The sequence below is a fragment of the Beta vulgaris genome, chromosome 8, assembly GCF_026745355.1.
Source record: "Beta vulgaris subsp. vulgaris cultivar EL10 chromosome 8, EL10.2, whole genome shotgun sequence".
In the NCBI taxonomy this organism is placed as follows: Eukaryota; Viridiplantae; Streptophyta; class Magnoliopsida; order Caryophyllales; family Amaranthaceae; genus Beta; species Beta vulgaris.
In genome coordinates this window covers 23,967,457-23,981,026 of record NC_079209.1, presented here as the reverse complement: position 1 = coordinate 23,981,026, position 13,570 = coordinate 23,967,457, and the positions used below count along the sequence as shown (strand labels likewise).

The window sequence follows — 13,570 nt, the reverse complement described above, 5'->3', positions numbered from 1 at the left end:
GATGATACCTTTCCCTGCAACTTGCATTTTCTTGTTGTCTCCTAGCCGAACGTCCCCTTTCATGGACTCGTCAAGCTCCTTGAATAATGACTTGCTTCCTGACATATGATTTGAACATCCACTGTCCAAAAACCACACTCCATTGCTGCCTTCTAACTCTTGCATTTGTGAATGAGCCATAAACAACTTTACCTCTCCTTCCATTTGCTCGGAAAAATTTGCTTATGGCTTTTCATCTTTCTGTTTGAATGGTTTGACCCAACAATCAACTTCTTTGTGACCATATTTTTTACAGTAATAACACTGTATTTGGCTTTTGTGTTGACGGGAATCATTAAAATGACTCCTACCTCTTCCACCATCACCACCAAAATGACCTCTGCCTCTACTATTGTCACGACCTCACCCGCGACCTCGAAAGCCAACTCTACCGCCTCTACCATGGCTCCCAAAATTTTATGCCTTCCCCTTGAAAGAATTCTCGGTCTTCACTTGAAAGGCCTTTTCCTCCACTTTGTCATCATACTTGTTAATTCGTTCTTCATGGGATATGAGAGAACACATTAACTCATCAAATGTATAATTAGTGAGGTCCTTAGACTCCTCTATTGCAGCAACCACATGCCTAAACTCCTTGTTTAGACTTCTTAAAACCTTACTTACAACTCTCTCATTATCAATGGTTTCACCATATGACTTCATCTGATTGACAATCCCTGACACCCTAGACAAGTAATTTTGCATAGCTTCCTTTTCTTTTTGATGAAGACTATCAAAATCAGACCTAAGGGATTGAAGTTTGAGAGCAATTACCTTCTTGTCACCAAAATACTCATGCTTTATAGTATCCCACGCCTCCTTTGCTGTTCTAGTGGATGAAATTCGGGGAAAAATGTCGTCATCCAATGCCGACTGGATGAAGAATAATGCCTTCGCATCTTTTTTGCGATTTTCACGCAATTTCTGATCGGGTTCTACCGGTGGCTCTGCCGGTTCCACATACCCATTCTCAACAATTTCCCACAACTCCTGGGATTTGAGGAAAGAAAAAATTATCTACTATAAAATAGTGGAGAGTTGGTCAACAGGGAGAATTCCTTTTATTACTCTCATGTTTATCACACATTACACTGGGCTATTATATAGCAAAAACAAAGTAACTGTAGAATAAGACAAACAGACTTATCACACCAAAAGTCTAAAGAAAGATAAACCTTTTCAACTACACACATTAACTTTGAATTACTTATTCAACACAGCACAGGAAACAGAAGGAAATGTAAACTTGCTCATCACCTATATCATGGTCCAGTATATATACAGGAGGGCAACTAATAATGCTAGACACTCAAGAATCAGAAGGTTACTTTATAGCAGATTCTCTCATTCGAGGATACCCACATAAAGATGTAAGTGTTCCCTTGTTAGTTTTACAAGCTTGTTTTAAATGGGGAGGTATTCCAATAAAAATCTTTTGTGTATTCCAAGTACCCAATGAAATATGACAGGATGTTTCGAATGCGGGGAAGCCTTCGAGATAAGCACAAATAGTTAGAGGAAAGAATGTAGAAACATTCAACCATTTTTCAGACACAAATTATACCAGCAGGCAGCATTAAGTACTATTATATCGAGTAAGAGCTATCTCTGATAATGTATATAAGCAGCATACCTCTATTGCCAACTCAGTGGGAAGGATGTCAATAGTTGATCCTAATTTCACACCACTACGTTCAATGACATAATGGTACGATTTCTTTGGTCACCACTTGCCAATAGGTCGCAAAATGTTGTTTAGTATGGACGCTAATTGGAAAAGATACTCCCTCCATCTTTTAAATGTGGCTAGATTTTACCATTTAGGCGTGTCTCTTATTTGTTACTACGGGCCCGTTTTCTTCGGCATAGAACAACTGAACTGAACTGAATTGAATTGAATTAAATTGAATGTAATAAATATATAAATAATATTTAAACAATAATAATATGAATATTAAACAATAATTATAATGATAAGTAATAATAATGAATAATAATAATAGTATTTTGGATATTTTTAAATGATAGATATAAATAAATAATATTAATAATCATAAATTAATAATAATAATAATTAATGATAATAATGATAATTAATTATTATTATTTTATATTATTTTTATTAATATATTAATACTTGATGATGATTATATAATAACAATAATATCTAAGAAGTATTAATAACATATTACTATTTTAATAATTATATTTAATAATATAATAATATTTAGTAATAAAAATAATGATTAGATCGGACCCCAAAAATTGCATCATAAACCATTTTGACGCGATTTGATTGGTTTATGGGCTAAAAAACGTGGGTTTATTTGTGCTTTGACCTAAACCATGTTCCTCCTAATAAATAAGTATAATAATAATGAGGAAAGCGATAATAAACAAATAATATATAGAAACAACAACAACATATAATAATAATAATAATAATAATAATAATAATAATAATAATAATAATAATAATAATAATAATAATAATAATAATAATAATAATAATAATAATAATAATAAGAATAATAAGAATAAGAATAATAAGAATAATAATAATAATAATAATAATAATAATAATAATAATAATAATAATAATAATAATAATAATAATAATAATAATAATAATAATAATAATAATAATAGTAATAAAAGTGAGTAATTAGTAAAATAAATTATACCAACATAATAATAATATTTAACAAAATGGTTAAAAGAATGGAGCTGAACTAAACTGAACTGAACTGAACTAAAAATATGTTGGGGAGAACATGCCCTACATTTATAAATTGTACTCTAAATGGTAAAAAGGGCCCACAATATTACCTTCTATCCATTTAATTAAGCCCAACTAAAACACACCATCTCCCACCTAACCTTACTTACTCCCAACATCCCCCATCTAACCCTACCAACCTCCTATCAAAACTCCCTCTAAAACCCTAATTGCAACATCACCGCATTTTTCTCTCTCGCTCTGACGGCTTCTAACTTTTCATGGCGATCCTATCTTTTCTGGTATAAAAGCCATCAAGAGTAGGTTTTCGAGAGTCCTCTAAATTATTTTGCGGGAGATCGGTCAACTCCTTAAGTTTTCCTCTGTTTTTTTTAATTTATTTGAATGAACTACTTGTTGGATTGCAGTTAGAAGCATGAAATTCTTTGCGTTTTAGGTTGCATGTGTAGATTTATGATTTCAGTTTAATTTTTTAATGTTTTGTGTTATGATTTAAGTTGATTTCATGGTAATTATGTTGATTAAGTTGATTTTGAATGATTTATGTTCATTTCACTTGATTTAAGTATATTTCACTTGATTTTGTTAATTTTAGTTGATTTAGGGTTGTTTTATCGTGATTTGGTTGGTTGTACTACATTATCCCTAATTTTAGTTGATTATGGTTCAATATTGCTTCATCCGAGATGATTTTGTCCATTTTGTGTAATTATAGTTGATTTATATTGATGATAGGTCATTATAGGTGACTTTGAGTATTCATATCTTGCTTGATTTTGTTTGTTTAGGGCAATGTAATTTCATTTGGTTACTTTTTCTTGATTTAGGGTTGAATTAAGTTGATTTGACGGATTTTACTTTATTTTCCGTCATTTTACTTGATATAAGGTTAATTTTATGTCGTGTATATGGTTTCGGTCATGCTTGATTTTGTTGATTTAGGGTAATTTAAGTTCATTTGGGTTACTTCAAGTCGTTAGGGGTTAAGTTGATTTGGTGGATTTTATTTCATTTTCCCTCATTTTAGTTGATTTAGGGTTGATGTTAGGTCATTTTAGGTCATGTGTAAGGTTCGAATGTTGCATAACTTTGGAGGATTTAGGGTCATTTTGGTTGATGTTATTTTATTTTAATTTGATTTGCTTCAATATTGATTGATTTGAATTGCCTTGAGTTGGTTTAAGTTGATTCTAGTTCATGTTTGCCTTTAAGCACATATTGTTGCCTTTAAGATGATTTGCTTTAGGGTAGTTGATTTAGGGTTTAATTTGAATTGTGTGTGTAGATGCATGTTTATCATGTTTTAAGCTCTACTTCTCGACTAAATTGAAAATATTATGTTGCACAACAAATCAATTCAGCGTGAAGTAGAGGCCTGAATGATTTCTACTTGATTTAAGCCTAATGTTTAGATGCCTTTTTTTTTGGTTTAATTTACAATTATGGAACTGAGTAGGTTACTTTACTTGGTTTTTGTCTCTATGTTCCTCTCTTTGCATGTGTTTGCCTCTCTTTGTATTTGTTTGTCTTTCTTTATCTCTGTTTGCCTCTCTTTGACTCTGTTTGCCTCTCTTTGTCTCTCTTCGTCCTTATTTGCCTCTCGTTGTCTTTGTTTGTTTGTGTTTGTCTCTGTTTGTGTGTGTGTGTGTTGGTGTGAACCGCAATGATAATATGGGATGAAACATCCAAAATATACTCCATGTTGCATTTATTCAGTGTTAGGTTGAATAGGATTGTAGTGTGAATTTCTGATGAGGCATATTCAGTTTTAGATGTGTTGTCATAAAGGTTGTCTAATGTGATTTAATGAATTTAAAAAGCTTTTACATGAGAGGATTAGTTTTATCCTCATTGATGAATGAAGTCTGTTGTTGAACCCTAGTTTTGTTGATGACAAAAGAACAAAGATGCAAACTAAGTAGTGAACTAATAAGGTATTTTAAGTGTATGATTTTTAAGGTATCATCGAAAGGAACAAAGAGAATACTAAGTCAAGGAAGAAGTCAAGTGAGGATTTCGAAGACTAAAGTGAAGATGTTTCCCAAGTTGATACTGGAGCAGCATTGGATCAAGAATAATAAAGCAAGGCGTTTTATTTTCTAGTTCCATTGTAAAGGAACAAGTAATGTTGGTAAGGAACATTGGCAGTCTTAATTGAGAATGAGAGTTTGTTCCTTTGTAAGGAACAAATGAATAGGCACTAATCAAATCTGTTAAAGGAACTTAACAAGTAAAGGGAACTAGACATAGGCTTGAAGCAGTGTAACGGTTCAATCATGAAAGTTGAGTAAGTCATGCCTATATAATAGGTAACCGTTTTTCATCTAAGAGAAAATCAATTTTTATGGAAAATCTTTTTGAGAAAAAGATTTTGTTTTTCTAAAAAGATAAGAAAAGTATTATTCGGTTTTTAAATATTTTATTTAAAAGATAATATTTTCTTAAAAGATTTAATTTCAGTTTTAATATTAAATTTGTTTTAAATTAAACTTATTTCCGGATAAAGCTCAAGTAACTCCTATAATCTAGGAGCAGTAACAATAACATGTCCACGTCCAAAGCAGTGATCATGGGATCATGGGATGTGTTAAGGAACGTGTTCCTTAAGGGAAGGAACATCAGGGGATAATGGTTTTCGACATGAACATAGTTTTAATTCCCACGTTCTACATTATTGTCACTATAAATATTGAAGTCTAAATAAGTTCCAAAGTGTGTCTGACTAAGTAATTAAGTGAGTTTAACTAAATAAGTGTCAGTGCCTTCATTCTCTCATAATAGCCATTTGTTCTTTGCTTACTTTAATTCCACTAACCTTATTTCGATCAATTGTATTTTGGTTTTTGGGGTAAGGTGACTTTGAGTGAAGTTCTGTAAGAGAGAAGCTTTGAGTAAAGCTAATAAGAGTGAGAAAACTTCGAGTGAAGTTGAGAGGAACTGTTGTTAAGGGAACAGTGGCTTAGGAACTTGAGTTTAGGAACTCAGGTGTGGCTCGAGAATAGAATTAGGTTGTAACAAAGTTGTTTGGCCTAATTAGTGAAAGAGTTGAGTTTAAAATCCCTAGTGGTCGAGGTTGTTTGTTCTTGTTGGGCCCAAGAAGTTTTTCCTCGTAAAAATCCCTTGTGTTCCTCTAGCTTGTTATAATTGTTTAAGTTTAAATTTTCACAAAAACTTACGTTTATTTCTACACATACAATTCACCCCCCCTCTTGTAGTCTTCCTAGGGAAATAACAATTGGTATCAGAGCAAGAACTCACGACAGATAGGAAACCCTATTGAGAAAAAGATCTAAGGAACAATGAATACCACCGAGAAACTTGAGGAATGTTACTCTACGCAAAGGCCTCCCATGTTCAATGGGAAGCACTACAACTACTGGAAGAACCACATGGAGATATTCATCAAAGCTGAAAACTACCAGGTATGGAGAGTCATTGAAGTTGGTGATTTCGAGGTCACCACTACAAATGACAAAAATGAGGTAACTTTAAAACCCCTCTCTGATTATGAAAAAGTTGGTTTTGAAAAAATGGAAGTAAATGCCATGGCTATTAAATTGTTGCATTGTGAACTTGGATCCCATGAACATAATAGGATCATGGAATGCAAATCCGCAAAGCAAATATGGGATTTACTAGAAGTAACCCATGAAGGAACTAATGAAGTAATCCAAAATTGATTTACTTATGAATCAATTTGAATTGTTCTCTATGAAGACTAAGGAAAGCATTCGAGATACACTAGTGGAAAAAACTCCTTGTGCTACTTATCAAGTGCTTGGGTTGATTAATCAACCGGAGCACTTATTCACAAGTGCTCTGGTTGACTAATCAACCCAAGCATTTGTGAAATAAGTGCTCCGGTTGACTAATCAACCCAAGCACTTGTGAAATAAGTGCTCCGGTTGATTATTCAACCCAAGCACTTGATTGGACTTTGATTTTCCCTCCCAATAAGAAGTAATTAATTTTCGACTCTCTCTAATTAAGCCCACTTATCCCTCCCTCCCAATTACTTCCCTCAATTGGAGTATTGGACTCTCTCAATAGAACCCTCACTCGCACCGTTCCTCTGTAATAGCCTTGTTTTTAAGCGCAATTATTTAAACGTTAAATATATTTATTAAGTTAATTATGTTCCGAAAATTCTTATTTTATTTAAGTTGTGGAGTATTATTTTAATTTGTCTTGTTGTAATATATTTGTTATATTAATTTTATATAGTTATTATTATTATTAATAATGTATATTAAGGATTCTAAGTTTAAGTTGAGCGATATTTGGCCCAAATAAAAAACCAAAACTGGTTTCATTCTCGAACCATTAGACTGCCTTGTTATTTTGTCGGTTTAGTGAAACAAAACCCAAGCCGAAAGAAATGCAATCTCATTTCATTTCTCCTTCCCCGTGAAAACTAATTTCTCCCAAACCGCAATTGATGAAAACCCGAAAACCCAAACCCCGTGAAACACTCCCGCTCACCTTCGCATGCACGTCGCCAACAATTCTTCCAGGCTCGTTGGAGTTTCCCCCTTGTCGGCGCCATTGATGTTCTCGTTTTCTCTCTCCTCCTCTGTTTCGCCGTTGTTGTTGTTGTTTTCAGAGGTGTTGCCGTTGGTCTTGCTGGTTGTTAGCACCGTTGTATGCTGCTTCTACCATCACCGTCGCCGTCGAAGCCTCGAAACTCCTCCTCTCTGTTCTTCGCGTCGCTGCTCTTGTGAGCAGAGGTAAATTTATTTCCTTTTAGACCCTTATATTTGTAAACTCACAACCATGAATGAAGATTAGTATGCCCTCTCTTACTTTCCATAATTTTAATTTTTGTTCTAATTTGCAATTGATTTTACTTGATTGAAGTATGTAACTGAATGAAGAATTAGGGTTGAGTTTGAGCTTTTGTTTTACATGCGATTTCCTTTGTACAATAATATTATTGTTGCCTTTTTTCCGGTCACTATCTTTGCTTGCATGCCAAATCACTAAAGAGCTTTTGTTTTACATGCGATTTCCTTTGTACAATAATATTATTTCCTTTTTTTCGGTCACTATCTTTGCTGGCATGCCAAATCACTAAAGGGCTTCTAATTATCAAAACACTGTTTTATTTCCCTCTATTATGTTTCACAGGATAGTAGTTTTTTTTCTTTGCTTGTTTTTGTTGTTGATCTGTGTAGATCCAGCGTTGGTTTCATTCTCATGTTCTGAACTAATTGGACTAGATTTTTTAAGGCCTATCATTGGTTCCATTCTCATGTTCCTATTGTTATAGGCGAGGTATCATCTGATTGTTGCGGGTTTCTAATAGGTTAGTCATCCCCCTGGTGCTTGTCTGGCTATTAAATAATTGTTTCGTCTCATGTTAGGAATTCTTTGATGAATTGAGTCTCTATCCTTAACTATGACAAGTTTGACCCGGCTTGGATAAGGCCATTCTCTTTGGTGTTGGGAATACATTAGTCTGTGACAATCTTGATGAAGCCAAGCGTCTAAGCTGGACAGGGGAAAGGTTTAAAGGTATAGCCTTCTTTGGTCTCCCTTCAATTCTTGGTCTCTTTCAGTTCTATATGCTGTATTTTAGAGTTTTATGGGGCCTACTCATATTTATTTTTTCAGTTGTAAGTATTGATAGAACTCTCCTGACAAAAGCTGGTACTATGACTGGTGGAATGGAGGCAAGGTCAAACAAATGGGAAGACAAGAAAATTGAAGGTTTGTGTTCTATGCTTCATTTTATCTCAGTTTTCTCCTGCTAGATCTAACCTTTACTGCATTCTGTAGAGCTTAAAAAAAAGAAAGAACAACTTGAATCTTTGCTTGAGGCTACTGAGTCACCCCGGGAGATGCATCTCAAAGAGACAGAGGTCTCTGTCAAAATTAGTGGCTTGGAAAAGAAGATGAAGTACGCTGAAATAGAAGAGGTAATTTATATTGAACCATTGTGTGGCCTTTTAGTGCCTTGTGTTAAGGCATCGCCATGATCCACTCGCTTTTTTCTGTGTCTTGAATTTTGATGTCTTCATAACTCCTTAAGCATTGTATTTTAGTTTCATCTTTAAAGCCATTATTATGTCTTTTTGCCCATTCTACTTTGTAGTGTGATTACCCCTATTTTTTTATTAGTTTTTTTGTGCAGAAAAGCATTCGTGATAAGCTTAAGAAATTGGAGAATGAAAAGAGGAACATTGAGGAAGAAATTCGCAGGATTGAGCCTGATCATGCAATGGTATACAACTTTCTAGACGACGAGTAGATTTAGCATAAACTGAGCTTGTCTTAGATTTCACGTGTGTCTTATTCTGTTGCAGTTAGAGGCCACTATCAAGAAAAGAGACGGTGAAATAAAGAAGTTATTGGAGAAGAGGATAAATGAAATTGTCGATCGCATTTACAAAGATTTCAGTGAAGCTGTCGGTGATGACATTCGGGCATATGAGGAAACTCAACTGACGGCTGATGCAGAGACATTCGAGAAAAAGGTTACCTTGCGTAACGAAATATCAAAGCTGAAGTATCAGTAAGTTTCTTTTTTTTTTTTTTGACATACCTCTTTGTTTAAATGTCTCTCTCATTGTTTATCTATAGCAACTGTGTAACCTAATTGTACATATGGTACTAAAAGCTTTGAAGACAGGAAAATGAGTGACATAAAAAGTAAGTTGGCCTTAACAATGATAATGGATCCTTCCAGAAGGGTTCTTGTTTTATAATTATTTGGCAACTGTGTAATCAACATGCTTTGACAAGAACTGACCTGGCTATATTCCCCTTATTTTTGCCCACCCTACCCATGATAAGGAGGAACTCATATGTACAGGTTCTGGCTCACTTGACTAATATTATTGGACAAGAATGGTGGACACTTGAAAAGTTTTACATTTAAGTTTACTTCGAGCTACTAAAATTTTGATGGCTTATAAAAATGTGCTATGCTCAGTTTTGATAACTTTTTGAAAGGCTGAAAGCCTGAGACTAAAATGCCCGTTTTATTGTAGCCTTTGTTAACTACAATTGCAAATGTGAAATTTCTATCTTTACCGTACTGTGGAGTTCTGAATTTTCTTATAACATATCTTTGCATGTTGCAAAATGATAGAATCTAAAAACATGTGATACTTTCAGAATGACCTGTCCTGGAAGTGAATAATTAAGTGGAGCTCAAGTATATTAATGCAAATAATTAACTCTCTTTGATGTGATGTTTTTTTCGCTGCGACGAGTATTAGTTTAGCTATGGTTACTGCATAATTGTAGTTTGGATTTCCCCAAATTTTATTACATCGGGACTATATTTTTGGTGAACTTTTTATTTACTATTTTATTTTGCAGGATGGAATATTACAAAAATCAGGATTTGGAATCACAAATTGTGCAGATTCACTCATCCCTTAGTGCATTACAAGATGACCTCAAAAAACTGCAGGAGAAGGAGGTTGAAGCTAAGTTAGAAATGGAGAGTATTACCACTGAGATCAATCAAATGAAGGATGAATTACAAGGTATTCATTACCTTCCTCCCTGGTTCTCACTTTAATAGATTTGATTGAATTAATATAATTAAGGCCAAGTCTTTCTTTAGAGAGTGATGAATTTTTGGTCGGAAGCTTCAAATTTCTCTTTTGCCACAAAAAAGGGAAAAATGGTCCGATTAATCTGCTATGTTCCCCTCTTGTTGAATTCCTTGAAAATTTTTCTTCTTACTGTATCATCCTCCATTCAACATTAGAACCATTAATGTCGATACTATTATAGATTCTCATATGGATAAGGTCTGCAAGCCTTTGTTATGATGTAATTGTATAGTGTTGTAATTATTTTTTGTTGATGAAGTTAGTGTTACTGTTATGAGTTATGCTTCTTATATTAGTCATTTGACTGCATAAAATGGTAACTCAAACATGGCAATGTACAAATAGCCACTCAAAAATATAAAAGGATAACTGATGCATGGGTGTACATAAGCTTATTGTGGGCATTGTATTATTCCAACTAGTGTTGTTGTTCTATGCTTGCTGCTGTACAACAATATTTTTTTTATTTAAAAAAATATGTCAAGTGCTCCGGTTGTTAGGAAAAAACCGGAGCACTTGATTCACAAGTGCTCCGGTTTTCTCTTATCAACCGGAGCACTTGTGGAATTTTGACCTAATAAAATTCTCAAGTGCTCCGGTTTTTAAGACAACCGGAGCACTTGTAAATCTAAGTGCTCCGGTTTTCAACCGGAGCACTTGATAAATACTCAAGTGCTCGTATGGGGTCTGCTACGGGTCAAATACGGAGCACTTGTATGGTTTTTAACCGGAGCACTTGATGTTTTTCCTACTAGTGATATGTTTACTCGTTTTACTAACATTACTAATGAGTTAGCTTCTCTTGGAAAGTTTATTTCATCCGAGGAACAGGTTTGAAAGGTTCTTAGGAGTCTCCCTAAGGACAGATGGATGGCTAAAGTCACTGCTCTACAAGAAACAAAAGACTTCACTAAGTTCAACTTAGAACAGCTGGCAGGATCACTTATGACTCATGAGCTTCAACTTGATACTGAATATGGTGAAAGCTCCAAATCAAAATCCATTGCTCTCAAAGCAGATGATGAAGATGATTCGGACTCAGAAGAAGAAGAAGCAGCTCTCATGGTTCAAAATTTTCGAAAGATGTATAGGAACATGAAGAATGGGAACTTCAAAGGTAAAACTAAGAAATTTTCTAACAAAACTGCTTGTCATAAATGTGGTAGTACAGATCACTTCATCAAGGAATGTCCACTTTCGGAAAATGATAAAACCAAAGAAAGGAACAAGGAACGCTTTGCTGAAAGGAACAAAGAATCCAAGGTACCTTTCTCTAAGGCAAATGTACGCAAAGCAATGATAGCTGCTTGGGGAGATTCAGAGATGGAAGAAGAAGAAGAACAACAAACTGAAGAAACAACAAACCTTTGGCTCATGGCAAACATTGATGAAAAAGAAGATGAAGAAAAGGTTGAGGTAAGTCAACATGGTCTTAAGTCAGACTTAGATTGTAAAACCAGGCCTGAAATATATGATCTTCTTTATGATGCAATTCTTGAATGTAGAGATAAACGTGAAAAACGTGAACAAACTGAACAAGCCCTAAAGGTCTGCAAAGAACACATAGACAAGCTTAAGAAAATGAGAACAGATGTTGAAACAAGATTCCTTGATTTATTTGACAAAAACTCAAAAATCAAAGAATATTATGATAGTGTGAAAAATGAAAATTATCTAATCAATTTAGAGATTTCACACTTGAAGGAGTTTGTCCCTGTTCTAGGTTCCTTTGATATAAGATCAACTCCTTTGAAAGGTTACAGATCTGAGATTGAAAATTTGAATAAAGAAAAAATTTCTTTACAGGAACAAATCTGCAATCTCAAAAAAGAACTGGTTGTCGCAAGGAATAGAGGCAAAACGATGGTTGTTCCTAAGTGGATTGAGAAATCACAAACCAGAAGAAAAGAAGGTCTTGGTTTCGAAAACTACAAGAAATAAGTGGAATGAGTTATTGAAAATTTTAAAATTTCAGAAATGGTTGAAAATTGTTAGTGTGGATGAGGGTCTTTATGAAAAAGAAATGAAAGCATTTTGTTCTGGGTTTACCATAACTGAGGTGTTTGTGTGTCAATAGTAAATGGGTCTGTGGTTACTATAACTGAGAAGAAACGGGGGAATGGTTTGATGTTCCAAATGAGGGTTACAAGGATTACATTAAGGGTAGGGCTAAGCTGAACATAAATGGAGTTTCAAATGCTCAAATTCTTGCTTTCTTTAACGGCAATTCACATGCTTTATCTTTAGATCCAAAAGAATTGTCTCCATTTCATAAGTTGTTATTTCAACTGGTTTGGCGTTTCATTTTACCCCGTTCCTCAAAAAGAACCCAGGCAAGTCTAATGGATCTTTCCATTATGTACTGCCTTGCCGAAAACATAAAAATCAACCTTCCCTCCTTGATAATTTCACATCTCTCTCACCGCATTACCCATAACACCAAAGTGGGTTATGGAAATCTCCTCTCCTGTCTTCAAACAATGCAAAGTTAAACTTCCTACCAGTCCCTTTTTTTTCTTTTGAGCCAGAAAATTATCTTACAAAAGAAACTCTGACCAGGCTTAGTTTGAGGTTGGTAAATGGGAAGATAGATTTTGAGAGGGAAGAAACTCCGGTAAAGGTTGAGGTGGGTAGAGGAAGTTGGATGAAGAGGGGGTTCCAAGTGGTTTTGTGAGGAAGATTCAAAGGTTGGCTGGGTCCAAGTCTCTAAAGGAGCAGGATCAAGGTGAAACAGTGTTTATTCACCTCGGTTCTGATCCAGTTCCTTCTACTACTGTGGATTTTCCGTTGCTGTCTATAACTAGGCTTAACAAGCTATTCCGGGAAATTCAGGACTCCTTGACCCTTCTACACACCAGGATCAATGCCATTGAAGCTACTGTCAATGTTCTGGACTCTCAGCAGCAACAACAACTGATTGCCATCAAGAATGCTGATACTGGGATCAGGAACAAGGTGGATGGTGTGCTCTCCAAGATTGATTCTGTGGTCTCCTCTCTCTTCAAACGATCCAAACCCTAACTTCTCTTAACTTTGGAACAATTGAACATGTTTTTTTTGTGGCTGTAATTATTAAACAATCTTTTGGATTTCTCTTCTTGTGTCCTTCTGAGACACATGAAGTACTTTTAATTTCTCTTTAATTTCTTTACTTTCTTCTGCCTTACTCTGCATATTGCGTAATATCTGCTGTCTATAATGTTGCTTTCTGCATGCCTATTTT

At 34.6% G+C, this 13,570-nt stretch overlaps 1 protein-coding gene across 2 annotated transcripts; it reads left to right on the top strand.

The window, feature by feature from the left end:
• The first annotated feature begins 7,131 nt into the window (after nt 1-7,131).
• LOC125492314 (structural maintenance of chromosomes protein 1-like) lies at nt 7,132-9,930 on the top strand. 2 transcript variants are annotated; one of them, XM_048634661.2, is made up of 6 exons: nt 7,132-7,506; nt 8,049-8,293; nt 8,393-8,488; nt 8,558-8,697; nt 8,913-9,002; nt 9,085-9,930. In XM_048634661.2, the coding sequence occupies exons 3-6, from the start codon at nt 8,434-8,436 to the stop codon at nt 9,295-9,297; spliced, it is 498 nt and encodes a 165-aa protein (XP_048490618.1). In that variant the 5' UTR covers nt 7,132-7,506; nt 8,049-8,293; nt 8,393-8,433; the 3' UTR covers nt 9,298-9,930. The 2 variants fall into 2 exon arrangements, with proteins under 2 accessions (XP_048490618.1, XP_057247124.1); XM_057391141.1 differs by having other exon boundaries at nt 7,999-8,293.
• Nucleotides 9,931-13,570: the final 3,640 nt, after the last annotated feature.

Excerpts from the sequence above, each read along its gene's own strand:
- LOC125492314 (XM_048634661.2), top strand. The coding sequence starts at position 8,434 with ATGACTGGTGGAATGGAGGCAAGGTCAAACAAATGGGAAGACAAGAAA. Across the intron at positions 8,489-8,557 it reads GGAAGACAAGAAAATTGAAG|AGCTTAAAAAAAAGAAAGAA; the intron begins GTTTGTGTTCTA and ends TGCATTCTGTAG. Across the intron at positions 9,003-9,084 it reads TTGAGCCTGATCATGCAATG|TTAGAGGCCACTATCAAGAA; the intron begins GTATACAACTTT and ends ATTCTGTTGCAG.